The sequence below is a fragment of the Physella acuta genome, unplaced genomic scaffold (genome assembly GCF_028476545.2).
Source record: "Physella acuta isolate Inbredline_101_S28 unplaced genomic scaffold, ASM2847654v3 ptg001078l, whole genome shotgun sequence".
Classification (NCBI taxonomy): domain Eukaryota; kingdom Metazoa; phylum Mollusca; class Gastropoda; family Physidae; genus Physella; species Physella acuta.
The window spans coordinates 143,572-165,507 of record NW_026732595.1 but is presented as its reverse complement, the minus strand read 5'-3'; the positions used below and the strand labels follow the sequence as shown (position 1 = coordinate 165,507).

The 21,936-nt window shown below is 38.0% G+C and overlaps 2 protein-coding genes across 3 annotated transcripts; one reads left to right on the top strand and one right to left on the bottom strand.

Annotated features, from left to right (window-relative positions):
• Position 1: 1 nt before the first annotated feature.
• On the bottom strand, positions 2-4,502 carry LOC131955552 (large ribosomal subunit protein bL21m). Its single transcript, XM_059319712.1, has 7 exons — positions 4,360-4,502; positions 1,891-2,074; positions 1,486-1,547; positions 1,140-1,303; positions 777-829; positions 248-351; positions 2-142 (listed from the first exon to the last, which is right to left on the bottom strand). The coding sequence occupies exons 1-7, from the start codon at positions 4,433-4,435 to the stop codon at positions 33-35; spliced, it is 753 nt and encodes a 250-aa protein (XP_059175695.1). The 5' UTR covers positions 4,436-4,502; the 3' UTR covers positions 2-32.
• Positions 4,503-6,777: 2,275 nt separating this feature from the next.
• LOC131955550 (uncharacterized) lies at positions 6,778-21,487 on the top strand. Of its 2 annotated transcripts, none has more exons than XM_059319707.1 (10): positions 6,778-6,982; positions 7,086-7,240; positions 13,266-13,431; positions 15,383-15,440; positions 16,455-16,518; positions 17,433-17,588; positions 19,710-19,768; positions 20,478-20,583; positions 20,755-20,814; positions 21,016-21,487. In XM_059319707.1, the coding sequence occupies exons 2-10, from the start codon at positions 7,104-7,106 to the stop codon at positions 21,164-21,166; spliced, it is 957 nt and encodes a 318-aa protein (XP_059175690.1). In that variant the 5' UTR covers positions 6,778-6,982; positions 7,086-7,103; the 3' UTR covers positions 21,167-21,487. The 2 variants fall into 2 exon arrangements, with proteins under 2 accessions (XP_059175690.1, XP_059175691.1); XM_059319708.1 differs by having other exon boundaries at positions 7,083-7,240.
• Positions 21,488-21,936: the final 449 nt, after the last annotated feature.

Sequence of the window (21,936 nt, the reverse complement as noted above, 5' to 3'; positions counted from 1 at the left end):
AGAAATGGTCTTATTCTTTTAATTGCCTTTATTTATTCTATCCTCGCTTTCTGCTCTTCTTCAATGGCACCAACCGATTCAATGGGGAGTTTTGCTACTTGAATTGAGTTAATCACCAACATGGTAAATGACTCTCTATACACTGGAAATAAATTATTTTGGTTATGAATATAATTGTTAATGAATACAAGATAAAATAAAATGGCCCAATGGCCCTCAATGAATAGCAAAAAAAAGCATAACTTACGTCGAAACCTCTGGAAGTTTTTTCTTTTCCTGTAAACCAGCCACACTCTGTTATGTGATAATGTCTTTTCAACTACAGTAGCATCCACCCTCACAACATCACGACTTGAAACACAGAAGTTATTAACATTAGTAGATATGTAATAAAACTGTTCACCTGTTGGTTAACATTTGTATTATCTTATGGCCTAAGATTGGTGGAAAAAACTTTCCACTTAAAAGATGATCATACTGAATTTAGGGATGTTAATGAATATTTAATTTCTCTAGAGCCACTAATTGTTAGCATGTAAATAAAAAATAATGTTTGTATAGTTCTCCACTTGCTAATTGAGATCTTATTTTAATTTCTATATGCAAGCATCTAGGATTTTATAATTAAATTATTAAAGATCCTCCTTTGGTAATTAACTGCAGAATTTTTATTTTATTTTTTGTTGAGTACAGATATTAAGAGTAGTTAAAGTAATACAAGATTTACAATGTCTGTAGAATTTTTTAAAAATTATTCATAATATTAAAAATCTCACCTCAACATTGGTTGACCTATAAGGCTGAAATCTTTACCACCTACTACAAGAACCTGTAATAGTTTAATCATTATACTTCAATTATTTGTATTTCCCCTTAAGGCTAAATACAATTGGGAAACATGTATTTTTTTAAACTCAAAATGGTTTAACTGGACCTATTAGCTATGACCAACACAAACCTACAGATGTGCACTACTTGATAATCACCATCCCAGAAAAAAGATAAAATATTATAGGTTTTTAAACTGAAAATATGATATCAAAACCTCTTCCTTTACAATGTTTAGAAACCACAAAATTTGAGTATTTAACTAACACATTAGTATTGAATTAAACATAAAACACCAATTATTTGCTTACTTTTTCCAAACGTATTCTGTCTCCAACATTAGGAGGGAAATCATGTTTAACAATAATAACATCTTCTGTTGTGACTTTATGCTGGTGCCCTCTGACATACACTACAGCAAATAATCTCCCTGCTTCACCTAGTTCAAGGCTTTTGTTGATTTGTTCCCCTATACCTGATTAAAGTTATAGTTTAGCTCCCTTCATTCAGTAAATGTGTAACAAATGCTGTATTTGTGCGATTATTTTAATGTGTAGTAATAACTATATGGAGCGGCAGTCAAAACCAATGTACAATTTACAAATCACTTAACAAATAGAATAAAATAAAGTATAAATAAACTTTCATGCACAGTACCTTGCTGCAATTGTTCATCTGTCAGAGGTGTAAAATCTTCCAGTTCTTCAATACCACATGCTCTAAAACATTTAAAAAATATTTATTTTTAAGTAATTTTATATTTCAGTGGCTGTACTGTTAGTGTTCTGCGGGTAAAAGAATATAACATGACTAAATATGCAGTTTTCTAAAGGCATTTAAGTTAAAGTAATATTCTGTATCATTGAATTTTCAACAGGATGAATTTTGGCAAAGCAGTAAACAACTGAAGGGAAAAACAAACCATGTCCAAACCCCTCAACAACTAATTGTAATCTTTTACTTGAGAAATAAATACATTAAAAAATAATTAATAGGAAAAAAACAGTAATTAATCATATACAAATACAATGTTAAAGTAATTTTGTACAAAACATAAATTACCCCAACGGCCAGCTGACTATACTGTCTGAAAGTGCAGTGCTTTTCAAGCGTCGAGAATTCCACAAAGGAAAGCTGTATGTTGGTGAATTGCGGTGCCTTGGAAGATTCTGCAAACAGGATTTCTGCAAGTGACATGCTTTTCCTAAAGTATTACTGTGAAAATGTCTGTCTGTTGTTGATGGCCCTAAAAGAAAGTAGGGAAAAAAAACATGATACAAAAGTGGCTGTTTTGTAAGGAAGACTGCTGGCCATATTCCACAAGTTTTATGTGAAAAGTTTATGACTTTTAGCGGATATTTAGAAAACTACTTTTAAGATATATGTCTAAATTTTTTTTGACACAGAAATTGTCACTAATGTATAGCTGACTGTCAATGGTTCGGTTCCAAGTTTAGAATTATATCACTACGACAACTTAAAATGAAAGTGTTTGAGGCTGGCATGAGATAAAGGCCAGCACAGCTCCTCTATCAGCTTAATTTTAAAATAATCAATCTCCAATCAATTGCAATAACCAAAAGTAGGCCTACAATCTTATTATTTTGTTACATTAATCATCAAATAAACCTCTTTCATCTTCATCATACATATCTCTGAAAATGTCAACTGAAAATCACCACACAGAGTTGTGATGAAATAGACTGTGTTACCTTTGTCCCTAATTTGGCAACCATGAGAAGTGGGGTGGTTTGCTAGTATGGAGTGTAAACTATAAAGTATAATGAATAATAAGAACTGCACATTTCTGTTTTATACACAAAATTAATTAAATAGTCATTAAATTAAATGTGCCGTTTCCTTTAAAATTTGGCAAATTATAATAGAGAATGTAGACTGTTCTAGAGGCAGAAAAAGTTTTGAGACATTTATCATCCAAGTTTAGATTGAAGAAGAATCAAGCAGGCATAAAAATTTCAGTTTATTTTCCTCAAGAGGTTTGCAAAGTTAAAAACTAAAATTACTTAAGACTTTAAGCCACTTAGACTCTCAAAACTAAAAGCTAAAACTTTAAATACTATTACTATTAGGCCTATCTATTGAAACTAATAAATAAAAAAAAAAATTATAGGGCCTAGTTAGCCCTATATTTATAATAAAATAAACAATTAAATTGAATTAAAATATGGGTAATCTATCGTTTTAGGTGCGTAAAATCAGCCAAGGCTAGAAATAGGCGAAACAGTTGTCTCATTGTTAAGGCTTTAATTAATAGATATATTGTGATATATTAGGCTATAGATATGTCAAATATTAGGCTATAGATAACTGAATAATAAACCAAAATCAATGGCTAAATATATCAATATAGGCCAGAAATTAACTTTAAACAGCAGTGTTTGTGAGCAAGATTTGCTACAGATCTATAAACAGCGGTCATCTGTAAGTTAGAGTGGGGCGACTACGATGACAAATCTCGACGAGTTCAAAGCAATGGTCTTGCTATGACGTATGCTATACGCCTACATTCTTCACATCTGAACCAAGCTGAACTCACAGTGACCCTAGCTAGACTGTGTTGGTATTTTTCTCGCACTGATGAGAAAATGTGAGCGGGTGATCAATGGAGAATGGAGCAACAATATTTATAATTGGTGTGTTTAAAAACCTAAATCTAGAAACAAAATATATAAACTAAAAAAAAAAACAATTTAAAAAAGGGTCACCTATGCAAACTACTCAGCTATCAAGATTGAACATTAAACTTAGTTAAATACACATTACTTCTTGCAAAAACAAGAGATTAGATCGGTTCCGATCCCGTAGCTGATCGAGATGCGGGAGGCACTGTGTTCTCCACTCAACTACGACATTTCACAAAATTAATTAATATTTAATGATTTTGTATATACAGCTAAATCTATGGTATTTAGAAATAGCAACACAAGTCTTGTGACAAGAACTAACGATAGCAAATCCGCGTAGCTAATTAGATTAAAACACAACAAAATACTAGCAAATCCACAAGAAAAATTAAACATAAATCATAAAAGGTATTATTTTATTACCGGTTGTACGAGTGTGTAATGAACAATGCCGTGTCAGTATAGCAGCCAAGGCTATAGGGACCCGGGTCCTAATAGCGGCCGGGGCTATTATGACCCGGGTCCGAATAGCCACTTCGCTAGATCTAGTCTTTATTTTTTAGGCTTATTGAAAAGTTTTAATAATAATAGTATTTAAATACAAATACAATTGTTTAAAAACTTAGATCTAATAATATTGAATGAAACTTTGAAAATTTTTTGTAACTTCCAAAACAAATCATCCTAAAAATGTGAAATAATGTTAAAAACTTTGGTCTAACCAAAATAATAAAATTAAATTTTATCATGACTTCCAGAGTTCCGAGAGTCAGACGAGACGGTTCACGGACATGTAAGGAACTCCACGGTAATTTATGGTCTGTTGGACATTGGGCAATAACAACTCTTATTCAAGAAACTTTGGCTACAAACATTTTATATTTACCATTAAAAAGAAGAGAGCAACTGCGTAAACGTAAAAATAACTTTGACAGGTCAACTGTGCATGTTTTGATCGCCATTTTCAAGACTCCAAAATTTTAAGTAACTCGGTCATACTAGATGTCCAGATGTAATGTACATCTAGATCTAGAACAAATAATTCCAAACACATTGTTAAAAATATTAATATTAACGATGAAAGTTGAAAGTAATCTTGTTCTTGGTTTATTTCAATAAATAAGACAAATTAGAAGTTTAATTATGAAGAAATTTTAACTTTAAAAGAGTGTTACAGTGGGAAACGTCATAATTTGATAAACCATACACCATTACACCTTATGCCTTATGGTACTTGCTGCCAGAGGCGTCGTGATGCGGAGTTGGTGGGTGCGGAACGAACAAGGTGACACCATTTATGAGGTGATAGTGATACCATGGCGAAAAATTGCAAACTATATAGAAGAAATATGCTTTTTGCCAGTTCAATTAATGATTAATATGAGTTAATCAAACTGTATTAATAACTCACAATAGATAACCATCTGTACTATTAACTACACTTTAAAACAATCATTCGGGAGGGGGGGGGGGGGTGACACCAACTGCAAAATTTAGAGAGTAATAAAGGCTTGTTTAGTATCAACAACAGTAGAGGGGGTGACACCAAAATCTAATGACTTACGATATTACGATGAAAACGATGCTTTCCCACATGAGTTAATATGACTGTGGATTGTGCGCACAAATTAACGCCGTTAGGCAAAATGGGAAGGGGATATCACCAACTGCAACTATATATATATATATATATATATATATATATATATATATATATATATATATATATATATATATAACAGGTTTCTTTCGGGGGGGGGGGGGTTGACACCGTGAGTTCCCGCACAGGGTGACACCCGAGCTCAGTAAATGTGCCAAAACTGGGGTTTGCATATTAACGTAAAAAAAAAACAACAACAGCTCACTCAATCTTCACATTACCAACAAAACATCCGACTCAGTGCTAGAAAATTAATGACTACCCCACTTACCTAGCGTCACTTTCGACACTCGACTTCCATGGATAAGCAAACTGAAAATAACCAAAGTAAATGAATTAAACTACTTAAAGTAATGAGAAAACTAACAGGCACAGACTGGGAGTCAATCAACAATCATCATTACATTCTTACATCCTAAAAAAACGTACACCAGCTAGGTCTATGTCAGGCAAACACTGGAATATAACGCAACAGATGGGGGCTCAGCAGTAAAAAAAAATGTTAGCAAAATCAACAAACTAAGAATATTGGACTGAGAATTATGACAGGAGCTATGAAAACACAACCAATAAGAGCAATCAGGAAATCAGCTGCTCTAATTTCAGAAAGAAAGAAGAGAAACAAAAAAAAATCCTCACCCCCCCCCCCCCATTCACAAGACTGGAAGTAGTGGGAAATCATACTCTAAAACAGAAACTCCAGAATCCCACCTCAGCAAATTATGTTGAAGTGTTGTGTCATTTGTGACGGTGATGTGTGTGTATGTGTGTGTTGGGGATCGATAAAAAAGACCGTTATCAAATGACAGGGTTTTCCGTGTAATGGTTAGATATATAGCCATATGACTATATGTATTTTTGTTTAAAACATATACAATATGGCATATAGCAGTCACTTTAAGAAGAATCAGCAACAGGTGATTGCTGAATTGTCCTGAGACCACCAATCACAAAACCCCTCACTATGCTCTTTATGGGTAAACTATTTAATATTTATAGTAGGCTACACAAACACCCCTCATACGCGCATACCTTCACGTGACAATGTTGACACATAAGTCCAGTGGCGTAGCGAGGTCGGGTGTCACCCGGTGCGGCACTTAATGGTGTCACCCCCCAGAGGCATAGAGACCCTTCCCAGGGACAAACTTTCAAATTTCCGATTTACACCCCCCCCCTCAAACTTTCGATTTGCACCCCCCCCCTCAAACTTTCGATTTTACACCCCCCCCCTCAAGTTTTCGATTTGCACCCCCCCCCCCTCAAACTTTCGATTTGCACCCCCCCCCCCCCTCGAGTTTTTCTCTATATATTTTGCTATTTTTTGCCTTGGTGTCACCCCCCTAAATGGTGTCACCCGGTGCGGTCCGCACCCCCCGCCCCCCCCTCGCTACGCCCCTGCCATAAGTCTATTATTGGGACGGCTCTACTCCAGAGTTTCTTCCAGGCATCGATAAAATTCTACCCCCCCCCCCCGAACGAAATGAACTTTAAATAATTTATATAGAAAAAATATACTTTTAACAGTGTCAGCCCCCCCCCCCCGAAGAAAGTCTACCCCCCCCCCCCGCCCGAAGATTTCAAGTGCCCCCCCCCCCCCCCCCGGAGAAAAAAGTCTGGAAGAAACACTGCTCTGCTCCCTACAAACCCATGGCAGTATAAGTAGTGTGAATAATTTTTAAACAACATATCGTGTTTGTTACATCCTTTGTCCACGACCAGCTATTATCTTAGAATGAACCGTTAATCAAGTCCAAAGAACATCACTATCAATCGGAGGGCAACTCAGTTTACAAGATCTCGTCTGCATGCCGCTTACGTGTCTTAACTTACACGGCTGAAAATATCGGTAAGCAATTCTCAGTAGGGAAAGGAAGGGAACTGTCTTTTATTCAGCGTAATTACAGTTGTTATATATGGATGCACAAAGTCATAAGAACATTTTTCAGCAGAGAAAATAGGCGAATAAAATGGCGACAGATCAACGTTATGTGAAACTGGGTCAAAGGATAGTCCCTTTTCCTTCCGATGTGCTGCAGGTTATGGACAGTTGTAACCATCTTTTGGACGATGTTGGTGCCCTACACCAGGAAATGACTGACAAAGGGTAGGTGGGTTAAATTTAAACTTTCAGGAGAAAATATTTAACACTTAATAACCCATGCTAGAGGCCAACAGCTGTGAGTTTTTGTCCAAAACGAGAATATATTGTGAAACGGAAATCTCCGAAAATGTGGGGCTTTTTATTTTTAAACTAGCTTTTATGTAGCTTATATGTAGTTAACTATCTATGTTTGCAGAGTTTCTTCCAGGCATCTCTCGCCCCCCCCCCCCCAGAATTTTTTTTACCGCCCCCCCCCCCCCCCGGACCAAATGAAATTTATATAATTTATTTAGAAAATATATACTTTTATATATATATACTGCCCGCCCCCCGAAGAAAGTCTACCGCCCCCCCTGAAAATTTCAAGTGCCCCCCCCCCCTCCGGAGAAAAAAGTCTGGAAGAAACACTGTCTGTTTGTATGTGGGTTTGTAACATATCTTGTAATTCATTTTTCATCCACTTCTAATGCAGCGATTATATTTACTTTCAATATACATTCGTCTCCGAAGACAACACGATAGTATTTTATTTTCAAGCTCATTAGACATTAGATATTAAAATAGTAATTATAATAAGTTAATTAAAAGATTACTAAATTAAATTTTAATAGAGCGAGATAAACATATTTTTAAATAATACGCGAAGGCGGAGAACTGACTGTTGGTCACGGATGGTAAGTTTCACGATTGAGGGTCGACCATAGTCTAAGATTAGGGCCTTTAGGAGATCGCAAGCTACGGATCGGGGTTTAAAGCAAATGTTTTATTTTTGTCGTATTTTAGTCAACTTCATTAAGAAGGAATGGATATATATATATATATATATATATATATATATATATATATATATATATATATATATATATATATATATATATATATATACACTAAATAATGACTCAGAACTACTTTATTCATAAATTTTATTTTTAGAATTTATAATTACCAAATTGTAGACAGACACGGACAAAATTGCAAAACCAAAATGTGAATTATTGTCAAAATGTGTCAAAATCTCGATTTAGATATTTTTTTTGCAAGATTACAATACATCCTTTATTTTTCCTATACGATAAAGTAGTGAGGTGTAAAACGGCGGAAACTTTCAAAAATTCATTTAATTGTTGTGCACGGTCACAATACTTCGTATAGGAGAAAGTAAAAAGAATAATATTAGTGAAGTTTCGAACGAAAAGCTCTTAGTTATGTCCCATGTGAAAAGGGAAATAATGTATAATGCAATTCTTTGAGTCAACAAAACAAAATAAACCGGGAGTGATCTCCCCTAAACTTTCTCGAATATTCTTATATAAAATAACAGGGGATGGGAACTCGGGCTATAGACATGATTTTTAATCCATTTTAAATACTTAAAGTTTTAAAAATAGAATAAAATCTCGTAGACAAATTAATTGCACACCAAGTGAACGCGAATAAAAAAGCGCATAATAGTGCGCAATATTATTAGTACTTTTAAAATTTACATTAGTTTTTTGAGAAATCGGAAGTAGCGTAAATAAGTACTTCCAGTCAACGAAAAATTCTCAAAATTTGACAGAAGGTAGAGAATTAGATCTTTTACTTACATATCAAATTTCATTTATCTATCTGAAATAGTACTCAAGTTATAGGCTTTTGAAAAATTCAAAGTAGAAAAAGTACCACTTCCGGTTATCCGAAATCGCTCAAAAGTTGATACGGATCTACGATTTTGATAAAATACTTGTATATGAAATTTCATCAACCTAGCTGTAACGGTACTCAAGTTATCGTGTTTACACACGGACACACACACACACAGACACACACACAGACACACAGACATACGGACAAGATTGCAAAATTATGTTTTTCCGTATCAGTGAGATGTAAAACGTCGAGATTTGCAAAAATCTCGATTTTTTTTTTTTGCACGATTACAAGACTTTCTCTATACTTCGTATATACGAGAAAGTAAAAAACAACGAATTGTTAAGCGAAATGTTTTTTTAAGATACTAAAATACTGGTTGTATTTAACGCATAAAGCCCTGAGCACTAAATTTAAATAAAAGCGGCTTTAAGACACGCTTTTGTTTTTAAAATTGCATTATATATTTTTAATATTCAAATAATAAAAAGCTATTTTTATATTTTATAATTTTATTTTTAAATAAAACTTCTGATCGTTTACGAAGTGTTGTATCTGCCTGCTAAACCAATTCACTTTTCTCCATTTTGTGATAGTGTCAATTCGACGGTTAAAAAGTGTTATAAAGAAATTTGGACCTTTATCAAGCTCCCAAAGGTTGTCTCTAAAGCACGGGTTCCCAACCTGGGGTTCGCGACCCCCCTCGACGGGCTTTCTGGGGGGTCGCCAACTGGTATACTAAACCTTAGTAATTTGAAACAAAACATAAATATTTAGAAGAATGTTTGAAATTCGGCTTTACTAACAGCACTGGAAAGGGAATAGAGAAGAAGCAAAGCGTACTGTACAAAGTTGTTCTCAGTCACGAGTTTATTAAATCTTCAAAACTAAAACGTCATTTGAGACGAGTCATTTGAAACACACCAAAAAACATATGGAATTCTTTCGTCGGTAAGAAGCTAGTCGCAAACGTCAGAGACTTGATCGAACAGGAAGTTTTCACCAAGGAAACACAGCATTAGTGCAAGCATTACATGAAGTCGCGACAGAAAATGCCAATAAAAAAAAAACAAAAAAAACACGATAGGAGAAAATCTCATCAAACGCTGCATGTTGAAGATGGTGAAATTAATTCTTTCATGTCCGTAGATGTTAAATAACACATTTTTATTGAAATTAAACTTTCACCATTGTTTGCTTTTCAAGTTGATAAATCAAGAGACGCGAGTTCGTGTTCGCAGTTGCTTGTCTGTGTCTATATTCATTCAGATGATAGCAAAGAAGAGTTGCTCTTTTGTGAAGATAGCATGGAGAAAAAAAAATACGTTTTTTTTTTAAATTGGATGATTAAAATTGTTTAAAACGGCTGTGAGGGTTTGTAGGGATGGTGCACCATCTATGTTTAGGTCAAAATCGGGCTTTCAGAAAGCAGAAAAGATTTAGCTCCCTAACCACTGCCCTCACCAATCGCCATCAAGACTCCATTGCTGGTATAAGTGGTAAATTATATAAAATCTGGAGCCTTCAAAGAACTGAGCAAAGACCTGAATAAAGATCACGAGGTTCTGCTCTTCTACCCTACAGTGCGCTGGTTGTCAAACGAATTGATGTGAATCGTGTTTTTGAATTGAAATCTGAAATCAAATTGTTCTTGGAAATGCAAAGGAAACAAGACCTTTTGGTATACTTAAAACGACATAGAGTGGTTGGAGAGAGTATCATACCTAGCAGATGTGTTCGAACATCAACATAAGCATAACCTGAAGCTTCAGGGAAAATGAACGAATATTATCACTTTCCATGATTATCTCGGGGCATTTTTATCAAAGCTGCAAAATCGGCGAAGAAAATAAATCTTGGAAATATTGTAAATTTGAGAAACTCTGCAGTGTGGTAGATGAATCTAATTGTGGGATAATTGAAATTTTGAAGGAAGAAATTTCTGGGCATCTTGAATCAAGTGAAAACGAACTGCAGCGCTATTTCTCTGAGCTGAAAAAAAAAAAAGAATCTGCATTGACGCATTATCCATTCTCTTCTTCCCTCGATGTTGCCAGCATTCACGATGAATTACAAGATGAATTCTTTGATTTGTAGAATGATTCCGCGTAAGATAAAAAAACTGCACACTCAATTTTGGTGTAGTAATCACCATTCATACCCAAACGTAAAATTGATTGACTTTTTGAGAATAGATTTTCAACACTATTTTTCGATTAAAAACAAAATTAAGATAATGATAATGACTTAGGTTGGTGTTAACAAAAAAAAATACTTGAAAAAAAAATTAACTGCGAATGTTTAGTGAATATTAAGCAATTTTACTCATGGTATTAATACAGTTATCAAGAGTAGTTCATATTGAAAGTCTACTAGAAAATGTTATTTTAGTGCTTATTAATTTCCATACTAATTTCGGCTTTTTAATTCTATGGGGGTCGCGGGTCACTTAATTTTTATAAAAGGGGGTCGCCACTCGAAAAAGGTTGGGAACTACTGCTCTAAAGTTCCACCCAACAACAACTATGCAAGTGTACATCAACTCCAGAGGGAAACAAAGTCTCCGTGGACTGTGTGGACTTACAAGACAACTAATCAGCTACCACCAGATCGAACTAATCAACTACGGGAGGGAAGATAATGGTATTTATTTTCTGATAGCTTCGATATCACAGCAATGAACACCACCACCAAGACGCATGGACCATACACTCTACGTTAATTCTCCACACATGAAACAGCGTCAAAGGCACACCCAGATGGGTCCCACCCCCTCACATTGCGAAGATAGACTCAAGCAAGTACTTAGAACCTTCAATAAACGCCATCCCGCACACCAACGATAGCAACTTCAACATTTTCCCTGAGAAACCATCCACCATCCCACATTACATTAAAATAAATTACACGAATAAATCCAGCGACAAACTCATAGCCTTCCCAGATAGAAATCAAGTATGTCAACACTGTACTTCCGCACAACACTGCAAGCAACCACACATCAATCGACAACCACAACCCAGCACCACAATCCGCCGAAGACACAACAACACCAATAGCAACAGGGGTCACAATACAGCCAGTCATCTACAACACCAATAGCAACAGGGGTCACAATACAGCCAGTCATCTACAACACCAATAGCAACAGGGGTCACAATACAAGCAGTCATCTACAACATCAATAACAACAGGATCACAATACAGCCACTCATCTACAACACCAATAGCAACAGGGGTCACAATACAGCCAGTCATCTACAACACCAATAGCAACAGGGGTCACAATACAAGCAGTCATCTACAACATCAATAACAACAGGATCACAATACAGCCACTCATCTACAACACCAATAGCAACAGGGGTCACAATACAGCCAGTCATCTACAACACCAATAGCAACAGGGGTCACAATACAAGCAGTCATCTACAACATCAATAACAACAGGATCACAATACAGCCACTCATCTACAACACCAATAGCAACAGGGGTCACAATACAGCCAGTCATCTACAACACCAATAGCAACAGGGGTCACAATACAAGCAGTCATCTACAACATCAATAACAACAGGATCACAATACAGCCACTCATCTACAACATCAATAGCAACAGGGGTCACAATACAGTCAGTCACCCACAACACCATTAGCAACAGGGGTCATAATACAGTCACTCATCTACAACACCAATAGCAACAGGGGTCACAATACAGCGAGTCATCTACAACACCAAAATATCAAGTGCTTTCCCCCCGGAGAAAAAGGTCTGGAAGAAACACTGCACTGAACTAACCAACGGAACCAACAACACCTCGACAAACCTCAGCAAACTCAAGCGTCTAAAGACACAACATGGCAGCTACGGCAGGGAAGTTAGGGAACAGTCGTGTAATGTGGATACTGCGAGCAGGAAGATTTCACACAAAGAACTGCGCCTACTGCATAAAAAAAACTGACACTCACACAAACGCATTCTCTCTACTTCATCCTTCATCCTTGATATTATTTCTCTTAGAATTAAATTACAAATGTTTACAATCTCTACGTATTCTTTTTATTAAACCCCTATCCAGTACAGATACTGCACTCTTTCTTCACAATTGTAGTTTGCTTGTCTTTGATAGAATGAAGTACATCGTCTTTTAATAGAATGCCTAAGAAAAGTATGTAATAAAGAGATTATTCCAACTGTTCTATAGAATACCCATACAAATGCATTATTAAATACAGGTTGAAATATCTATAATTATTGGGTGGCGCCCTTGAATAATGTACAGTGTGACAAACCACCAAATAACGCTTTGCCTTAAAGTAAAAAAAAAATAAAGCAATAGGGCTCATCTTTAGCCGAGTAGATACATCTGCATTTAAATAAATGTGATCATCGCACAGGTATCTGCTGATCCGGGGGTTTCACGACAGACAGGAAGTGCTCGCGGCAAGAGAGGCTGTGCTGAAGTACATTGACAGCCTCGGAGGAAAGTTGGACTCTGATCATCCTTTCAATGATGGCGTACTGAAAGAAGGATGTGGGTTAGGGTGTTTGCCTGTTATGGAGGTAAGGGTGGGGGTGTTTGTCTGTGATGGAGGTAAAGGTGGGGGTGTTTGCCAATTATGGTGGTAAGGATGGGGGTGTTTGTGATGGAGGTAAGGGTGGGGGTGTTTGTCTGTGATGGAGGTAAGGATGGGGGTGTTTGTGATGGAGGTAAGGGTGGGGGTGTTTGTCTGTGATGGAGGTAAGGATGGGGGTGTTTGTGATGGAGGTAAGGGTGGGGGTGTTTGTCTGTGATGGAGGTAAGGATGGGGGTGTTTGTGATGGAGGTAAGGGTTGGGGGTGTTTGTGATGGAGGTAAGGGTGGGGGTGTTTGTCTGTGATGGAGGTAAGGATGGGGGTGTTTGTGATGGAGGTAAGGGTTGGGGGTGTTTGTGATGGAGGTAAGGGTTGGGGGTGTTTGTCAATTATGGAGGTAAGGAAGGGGTGTTTGTCTGTGATGGAGGTAAGGATGGGGGTGTTTGCCTGTGATGGAGGTAAGGAAGTGGGTGTTTATCTGTGATAGAGGTAAGGGTGGGGGTGATTTCCAATTATGGAGGTAAGGGTGGGGGAGGGGTGTTTGCCTGTTATGGAGTTTAAGTGTGGGGGTGTTAGCCAGTTATGGAGTTAAGGGTGGGGTTGTTTGCCTGTGATGGAGGTAAGGAAGGGGGTGATTTCCAATTATGGAGGTAAGGGTGGGGGGAGGGGTGTTTGCCTGTTATGGAGTTTAAGTGTGGGGTTGTTAGCCAGTTATGGAGTTAAGGGTGGGGGTGTTTGCCTGTGATGGAGGTAAGGAAGGGGGTGTTTGCCTGTGATAGAGGTAAGGGTGGGGGTGTTTGTATTGAAGGTTAGGGTGGAGGTGTTTGTGATGGAGGTGAGGGTGAGGGTGTTTGTGATGGAGGTAAGGGTGGGGGTGTTTGTCAATTATGGAGGTAAGGAAAGGGGTGTTTGTGATGGAGGTAAGGGTAGGGGTGTTTGTCAATTATGGAGGTAAGGAAAGGGGTGTTTGTGATGGAGGTAAGGGTGGGGGTGTTTGTGATGGAGGTGAGGGTGGGGGTGTTTGTCAATTATGGAGGTAAGGAAGGGGGTGTTTGTGATGGAGGTAAGGATGGAGATGTTTGCCTGTTATGGAGGTAAGGGTAGGGGTGTTAGCAGGTCCAGAGGCGTAGCCAGGGGCGGGGGGGGGGCGGAGGTTCGGACCGCACCGGGTGACATCAATTAGGGGGTGACACCAAGGCAAAAAAGTAAAATATATAGAGAAAATTTTTAGGAGGGGTGTGCAAATCAATCGAAAGTGCGAGGGTGTTGCAAATCGAAAGTTTGAGGGGGGGGGTGCAAATCGAAAATTGAAAGTTTGTCCCCGGGAAGAGTCGCTACGCCTCTGAGGGGGTGACACCATTAAGTGCCGCACCGGGTGACACCCGACCTCGCTACGCCACTGAGCAGGTTATGTGGGGGCTGGTGGGGGTGCGAATCATGGAGTAAAAGACGGGGTGCTTGCGAGTGTGGGCGAAAGGGATTGGCATTTGCCAGTCATACTTGTATCAGGTTGGAATATTTTAACGCAATAAAGATAAAATATATTACATAACAGTTACTTGTGTTCAGAGGCGTAGCGACCCTTCCCGGCGCCCGGGGACAAACTTTCAATTTGGCGCCACCCTCGGGAGCTAATTTTCAATTTGCACCCCCCCCCCCCTTCAAACTTTCGATTTGCACCCGCCCCCTCAATCTTTAGATTTGCAGCCCCCCCCCCCCCCTCCCTCAAACTGCAAAAATGCAGCTAAAATGACATTTTAATTTGTTTTTTCAACCCATTTTGGCGCCACCTAGGGTCGGCGCCCGGGGACATATGGCCCGCCCTGCCCCCCCCCCCATCGCTACGCCTCTGCTTGTGTTTGAAAAGTAAAATGCGCTCTATCATTAATCTAGTACCATGTATTTAACAAGGATGAAACTAATTTATTCAACTCTCCAGGGTCGCAACGAGATCTCCCACAAAGACTCGGTGTTGCGCGTGCTTGAGGGCACACGACGTGAGTACCTTTTAGTTAGTTGTTCGTAAACTTCATGTGAACTGTCGTTAAGCGCGGACTGCAGAACTCTGTCATCGAACGGGCTGACAGAAAATATATGCAGTGGAGAAAATATCTCATGGGTAATACTTAAACTTTTTAAAATAGAATAAAATCTCGTAGAAAAAAGAATTACACACCAGGTGAACGCCAAATAAAATGTGCATAATAGTGCGGAATATTATTAGTACTTTATAGCACATGCGTTTTTGTTTTTTTTTGAGAAATCGGAAATTATTACTTCCGTTCCACAGAAAAAAAAATTGACAGAAGGCAGATAATTAGATCTTTTACTTACATGTGAAATTTCATTTATCTACCAGAAATAGTACTCAAGTGTTAGGCTTTTGAAAAATTCAAAGTAGAAAAAGTTCGACTTCCGGTTATCGGAAATCGCTCAAAAGTTGATAAGGATCTACGATTTTGATATAGATCTAATACTTATATATGAAATTTCATCAACCTAGCTATAACGGTACTCAAGTTTTGTGTTTACAGACACTGACAAAGACATATGGACAAGATAGCAAAACTATGTTTTTCCGATTCAGGGAGCTGCAAAACGTCGAGACTTGCAAAAATCTCGACTTCTTTTTATCACGATTACAATACAAGACTTTCTCTATAATTTTTTTTTGAATGATGATTCAAGGGATGATTTTTTAATTCGGATTGGTGGGCTGTGGGAGGTTTGGTACTATAAACAGAGCTATATAATCTGGGATAACAGAAAACTAAAATGATACAATATTTTTTTTAACCTTTCGCTTTTTTTCCATTTTTGATACAAATTATACTAATTCGTATGTACGAGAAAGTAATAAACGACAGATGATAATTTTTGGTAAAAAATGAAGTCAAACTGAACCAAAATTTAAATTAGGGCTAAACAATAATTATTTTCTATACTATGTGTCTGTTTTTAATTTTATTTAAAAAAATAATCATTTCTAACTGATTTTTTCTCCCTATCAGCTTTTGCTTTCTTCAAGAAATATTTTAACGAAGACGTGAAGACATTTGACTACAAGTGGCTAAGGTAAGCAGGCTTTGCGCATTTCATTGCTATTTTTCCATTTATGAATGTGTGACCAGATTTATCGGCCTCTACTGTTATAAGTCATCTATAAATGACGTCATGTTTTTTTTGCCAACTCATTCCCCCCCCCCCCCTCTCGTTACCTTTGTCATACTTTGTCGCATAAAACTAGACCCAGTTCATCACAATTTTTAAAAGTAACGTTCCCCCCCCCCTATCTGCAATTTGTCTATTTTAACGACTTTATCTTAATTAAAACGTATGACTTTATGAGTTATTTCCCTTTTCTTAGGGAATATTGCAAAAAACAATGTATCTGTTAATGTTATTAATAGGCTTGAAGATTTTGTTGAAAGCACCACCGTCACTGATGTCTAAAGTCTAATACTGAAATTGTTATTGAATGTGTACTAATAGTCGCTTTGGTTACACTCATCAATTTACAATCATGTTTTTTTTTTATAAAACAAAAAAGACTTTTAAAAGATTAAAATAATTGCAATAACTCAGTTTAAAAAGCAACCTTTTAAACCGCTAAAGTAACGTCCCATTTTCATAAACAATCCCCACTATACTTCGTCACACATTACCACATAAGTCGAAACCCGACCCCACCCCCGGGAATGAGACGTCACTTATGAACGAGCCCTTACATGAAGTAAATGTTCACCCCCCCCCCCTTTCCGCCCCCCCCCCCCCAGATGTTGGTCTCGCTACTTCGTGTTATGAAAAGTTTTTTTTTTTTTCAGTAATAAAGTTACACATTGGCCTTCAAATCGAATAGGTCAAATAATAGAAACAGTGATTAATATCACAACCTTGCACATTATTTTAAAAAAAAATACTATGCATGTTTTTTTTAAAACAAATTTTAACTCCTAACCCCCCCCCCCCCCCCCCCAACCCACCCATAGGGCCATGCACCATGAAGGATTTACCGGCGCTCATGTGGACAACGTATACATGTCACGTGGTTCTAAAGATCTGCTGACGATGTGGACACCCATTGGTGACGTCAGCATTGAGATGGGCGTCTTGGCCGTTTGTGAGGGTTCTAATAGTCTGCCGAGGTAACGATACAGCTTTCAACTTACACTAAAACAGAAACACTTTTCTTAGCATATATGGAAAATCTACCCAGAGGCGTAGCTAGGGGAGGGCGGGTGGGGCTGCCGAAGATTGGGGAGCATCAAACGGTGTAGAAAAAACAAGCTCATTCTCACAGCATTACTTACTTACTTACTTAATCCTCATCAACAACAAATCTCCGCCATTCCACCCTGTCCTGGGCGAGCCACTTTAGTTCATGCCAGGTTTTGCCAGTAGCCTGTACTTCTTCTTCCATCTCCCTCCTCCATGTTCCCAGTGGTCTTCCTCTATTTCTCTTTCCGGGTGGGTTCCACTTCAGCGCCATGTTGGGGAGTCTTTTTTTCCTCATGCGTAAGACATGGCCCAGCCATCTCCATCTCCTCGTTCTAACTTCTGAGACAATGTCGTTTAATCCTGTCCTTCGCCATATTTCCTTGTTCGGGACTTTGTCGTCCCACTTTATCCTGATGATGCGTTGGAGAGATCTTCTTTCAAAGCCTCTGAGTCGGCTGTCTCCTTTCTTATTTAGTTTCCATGACTCTGCAGCATAGAGGAGTACAGAACGTACATTTGACTTACAGCATTACAGTCAAATTAAAAAACAAGTTAATAAAAAGTCTAGTGACAATTTAAGCGCAATTTCCTTATGTTATCCATAACAATTTTAAATCGAGATAAATCATATATTCAGCAAATAAATAATGCAACACAAGTAGTTTTAATAATTCAAAACAAAATAGAAACCAGTATGGAAATTGCGCTAAAAAAAGACAACTATATTAACCTATATCAACGGAAATAGTTTTATTTTAACGAGTAGGCCTACACGATGCTCAGTTTAAACATCATCCTAGGCCTACACGATGCTCAGTTTAAAATATATTAAGAATTTTTTGTGACCGAACGAAAGGGTATTTTTGAAAACTTTCTTCGGCAATATTGTTCTAAATTATGGCAGGAATCGATTGGTAAATGTTTCAAGTCGCTAAGTGGTCTGGTTGCCGAGATATGGGCCAAAAAATGCATTTTTTCGAGTTTTTTTTTGGCTTTTCCGGGAAATCCAGGAAGGAATTCCGGGAATTTTTTTGGCCCACAATCATCCTCGGAACTTGCTTAACATATTTGCTTTTGGAACTAGTCCTCGATGTTGCTTCGTTGAGGAGGAGATACGACTTAAAGCTGCGGACACACATCCATTCATTCATCCATCCATCCAGAAATGACGAGTTAATAATCGCAATTGTCCGTATGGAAATTGCGCTAAAAACAACAATAGACTGCCCATGGTTTTACTGACTTATTTAACTATTTTCTTCACATGTTGTGTGACACTAAAATAAAAACTGTCGAGGAGGGGGTGTTAGCCAACGTGATTAACTATTCATACATGGGCGTTGGTGCGCAAGAACTGATAGTTCGCCACGGGCGTCAGAATGGGCCGCTACGCAGAGGCGTAGCGAGGGGGGTGGGGGGGCGGGGGGGGGGGACATATGTCCCCGGGCGCCGACCTTAGGGGGGGCGCCAAATTGAAAGTTTGAGGGGGGGTGCAAATGAAAAGTTCGAGGGGGGGTGCAAATCGAAAGTTTGAGGGGGGGGGGGTGCAAATGAAAAGTTCGAGGGGGGGGTGTGCAAATCGAAAGTTTGAGGGGGGGGGGGTGCAAATGAAAAGTTCGAGGGGGGGGGTGCAAATCGAAAATTTGCTCCCGAGGGGGGCGCCAAATTGAAAGTATGTCCCCGGGCGCCGGGAAGGGTCGCTACGCCTCTGCCGCTACGCCTTTGAATCTACCTCCTTCCAATTTACAAATTACCCCCCCCCCCCCATATTTGACTAATATGGAACCAGAGAATATTATATTTCCCGATACTTCATGTTTTTACAAAAAACAATTTTTTTTACAGTTACCACTGTCGCCATTTGCATGATTTAGAGAAAAAAAAAAAAACTTAAACACATTTCACTGCAAATAAGAGGAAGGGTGGGGGGGGGGGGGTGATCTAGTGGCCCACCATATTCAAAAATTAAAAAATAATATTATTTTAGTGACAACGAATGCTGAATAGTATTGTATTATTGCTATTCTTTCAAACCGTATTTCTTTTAGTTTCTCTCGAATGCAGTCAACGTATGGGGAGATGGACGCTGAACTGATAGGACTAAAAGGTCTGTTGGATGGTTTTTTTAAGTTAACTAACACCAGTACAAACAGTGTCTACATGTTTTTAACTGAAATCGTTAAGTCATCCAGGGTGTGTATATTGGGGGTCAAAAGCGTGAAAGCATTTTTTGATTATCCCCTCCTCTCCTTAAAAAAAGCAAAACCTGTCCCCTTAAATGACGTCACAATTTAGACTACAACCCAGTAGCGTAGCGAGGGGGGGGGCATATGTCCCCGGGCGCCGACCTTAGGGGGCGCCAAAATGGGTTGGAAAAATAAATTGAAAGGTTGAGGGGGGTGCAAATCGAAAGTTCGAAGGGGGGGGGGGGTGGGGTGGAAATCGAAAGTTTGAGGGGGGGGGGGGGTGCAAATCGAAAAGTTTGTCCCCGGGCGCCGGGAAGGGTCGCTACGCCTCTGCTACAACCTCCACCCACATTTAGTTATTTTTTTTTTTTAAACGGCGACTTCTTTCTAAAATATCAACTGAGCTGGGCCAACATACAAAATCTTCAAGACAGGCAAAAGAATCAGCTGAAATTCAGTTTCAAACATTTGCAAAAGTGCTAATTCTGAACCATTCCTCCGGGGGTTGCCCTCAAAGTGTAGTGTGGTATATGGCTATATCTTTGTCAGGGTGTAATGTAACCTTGAAGAAGTAACTTAGAGCTTGTTGTAATACTCACTTGATTCTGACAAATTTTCACTCCTAGCTAGGAACCGGCTGGTTAACTGAAGATCCTTTTGAAATCACCGAAAAGTTTGGTGGACAGTGGAAGACGACAGATTTTAGGGCAGGGGATGTTCTTATCTTTAACATGAGGTTTGTTCTGGGCAGTTATTGCCCTTTAGTTGTAATGGTGAAGTGGGTTTCAATGGCATAAAACATAAACATTTTAAAGTGGGTTTTAATAGCACAAAATAGGCCTATAAATATTTTTATGCGCCAAAAACATAACCGACTCAACTGAATAAAATCACTCTTTGTTTACAGAACTGTCCATATGTCCACTACCAACACCACACAATATGCCCGGCTAAGTTGTGATACCAGGTGAGAATTTTATATCAATGGGACAGTTAGTTGTCAGACTTCAAATTAATGAAATGTTAGTTTATTACTCAGCTTCTGTGTTAACTGTACACATGTTAACTATGTAAAGAACTTTGCCAATATGTACACATGTTGATGTAAAACTATTTGTAATGAAAATATTTATACAACAAATGAAGAACAGATATTTTAAATTGACAGATGGCAACCAGCAAGCCACCCCTGTGATCCCAGATTTAATGGAGACTTTGAAAAGCCAAAAGGAAAGTTTGGTTTGCTGAGCAAGCTGGACACTGCAACAATACAGTCCTACACAACCATAGAGGGGCTGAAAGAAAAGTGGGGGATTTAAGGGAGTCCTGGCAGCGATTCAACTACCTTTTCAATTCCTCTTTGTCTATAGGACAACTGAAGAATCTGATTTAACTGTCACATTAAATGGTTTAAATTAAATACAGAGTTGTTGTCTCCCCTACTAATACAACTATTCATCTCATTGGTTGAAACAAGGGAATTAAAAGTGATATCAGTGATTTGTAGTAAGTCAGAAACATGAAGTTTTAAATATTTTTTGGGCCAGATTTGGTATATTATTATAATTAAGTGACTGAACTTTATGGGAGTTAACTTATGGTTTCGTATTTTATATGAGGCAATTTAAAAAATAAAGCACATCACCTTAAACTTTCGATTTTTAAATAGAGTTTTGATTTGTGAATCTCAGCTGCAAAGCAGAAGCCTGAAGACAATATTTACCTAATAATATTTAAGGCCTTTCTTCCCCTTTTTACTTTCTCGTATATACGAAGTATAGAGAAAGTCTTGTAATCGTGCAAAAAAAAAAAAATCGAGATTTTTGCAAATCTCGACGTTTTGCATCTCACTGATACGGAAAAACATAATTTTGCAATCTTGTCCGTATGTCTGTCCGTGTGTAAACACGATAACTTGAGTACCGTTACAGCTAGGTTGATGAAATTTCATATATAAGTATTTAATCAAAATCGTAGATCCGTATCAACTTTTGAGCGATTTCCGATAACCGGAAGTGGTACTTTTCCTACTTTGAATTTTTCAAAAGCCTATAACTTGAGTACTATTTCAGATAGATAAACGAAATTT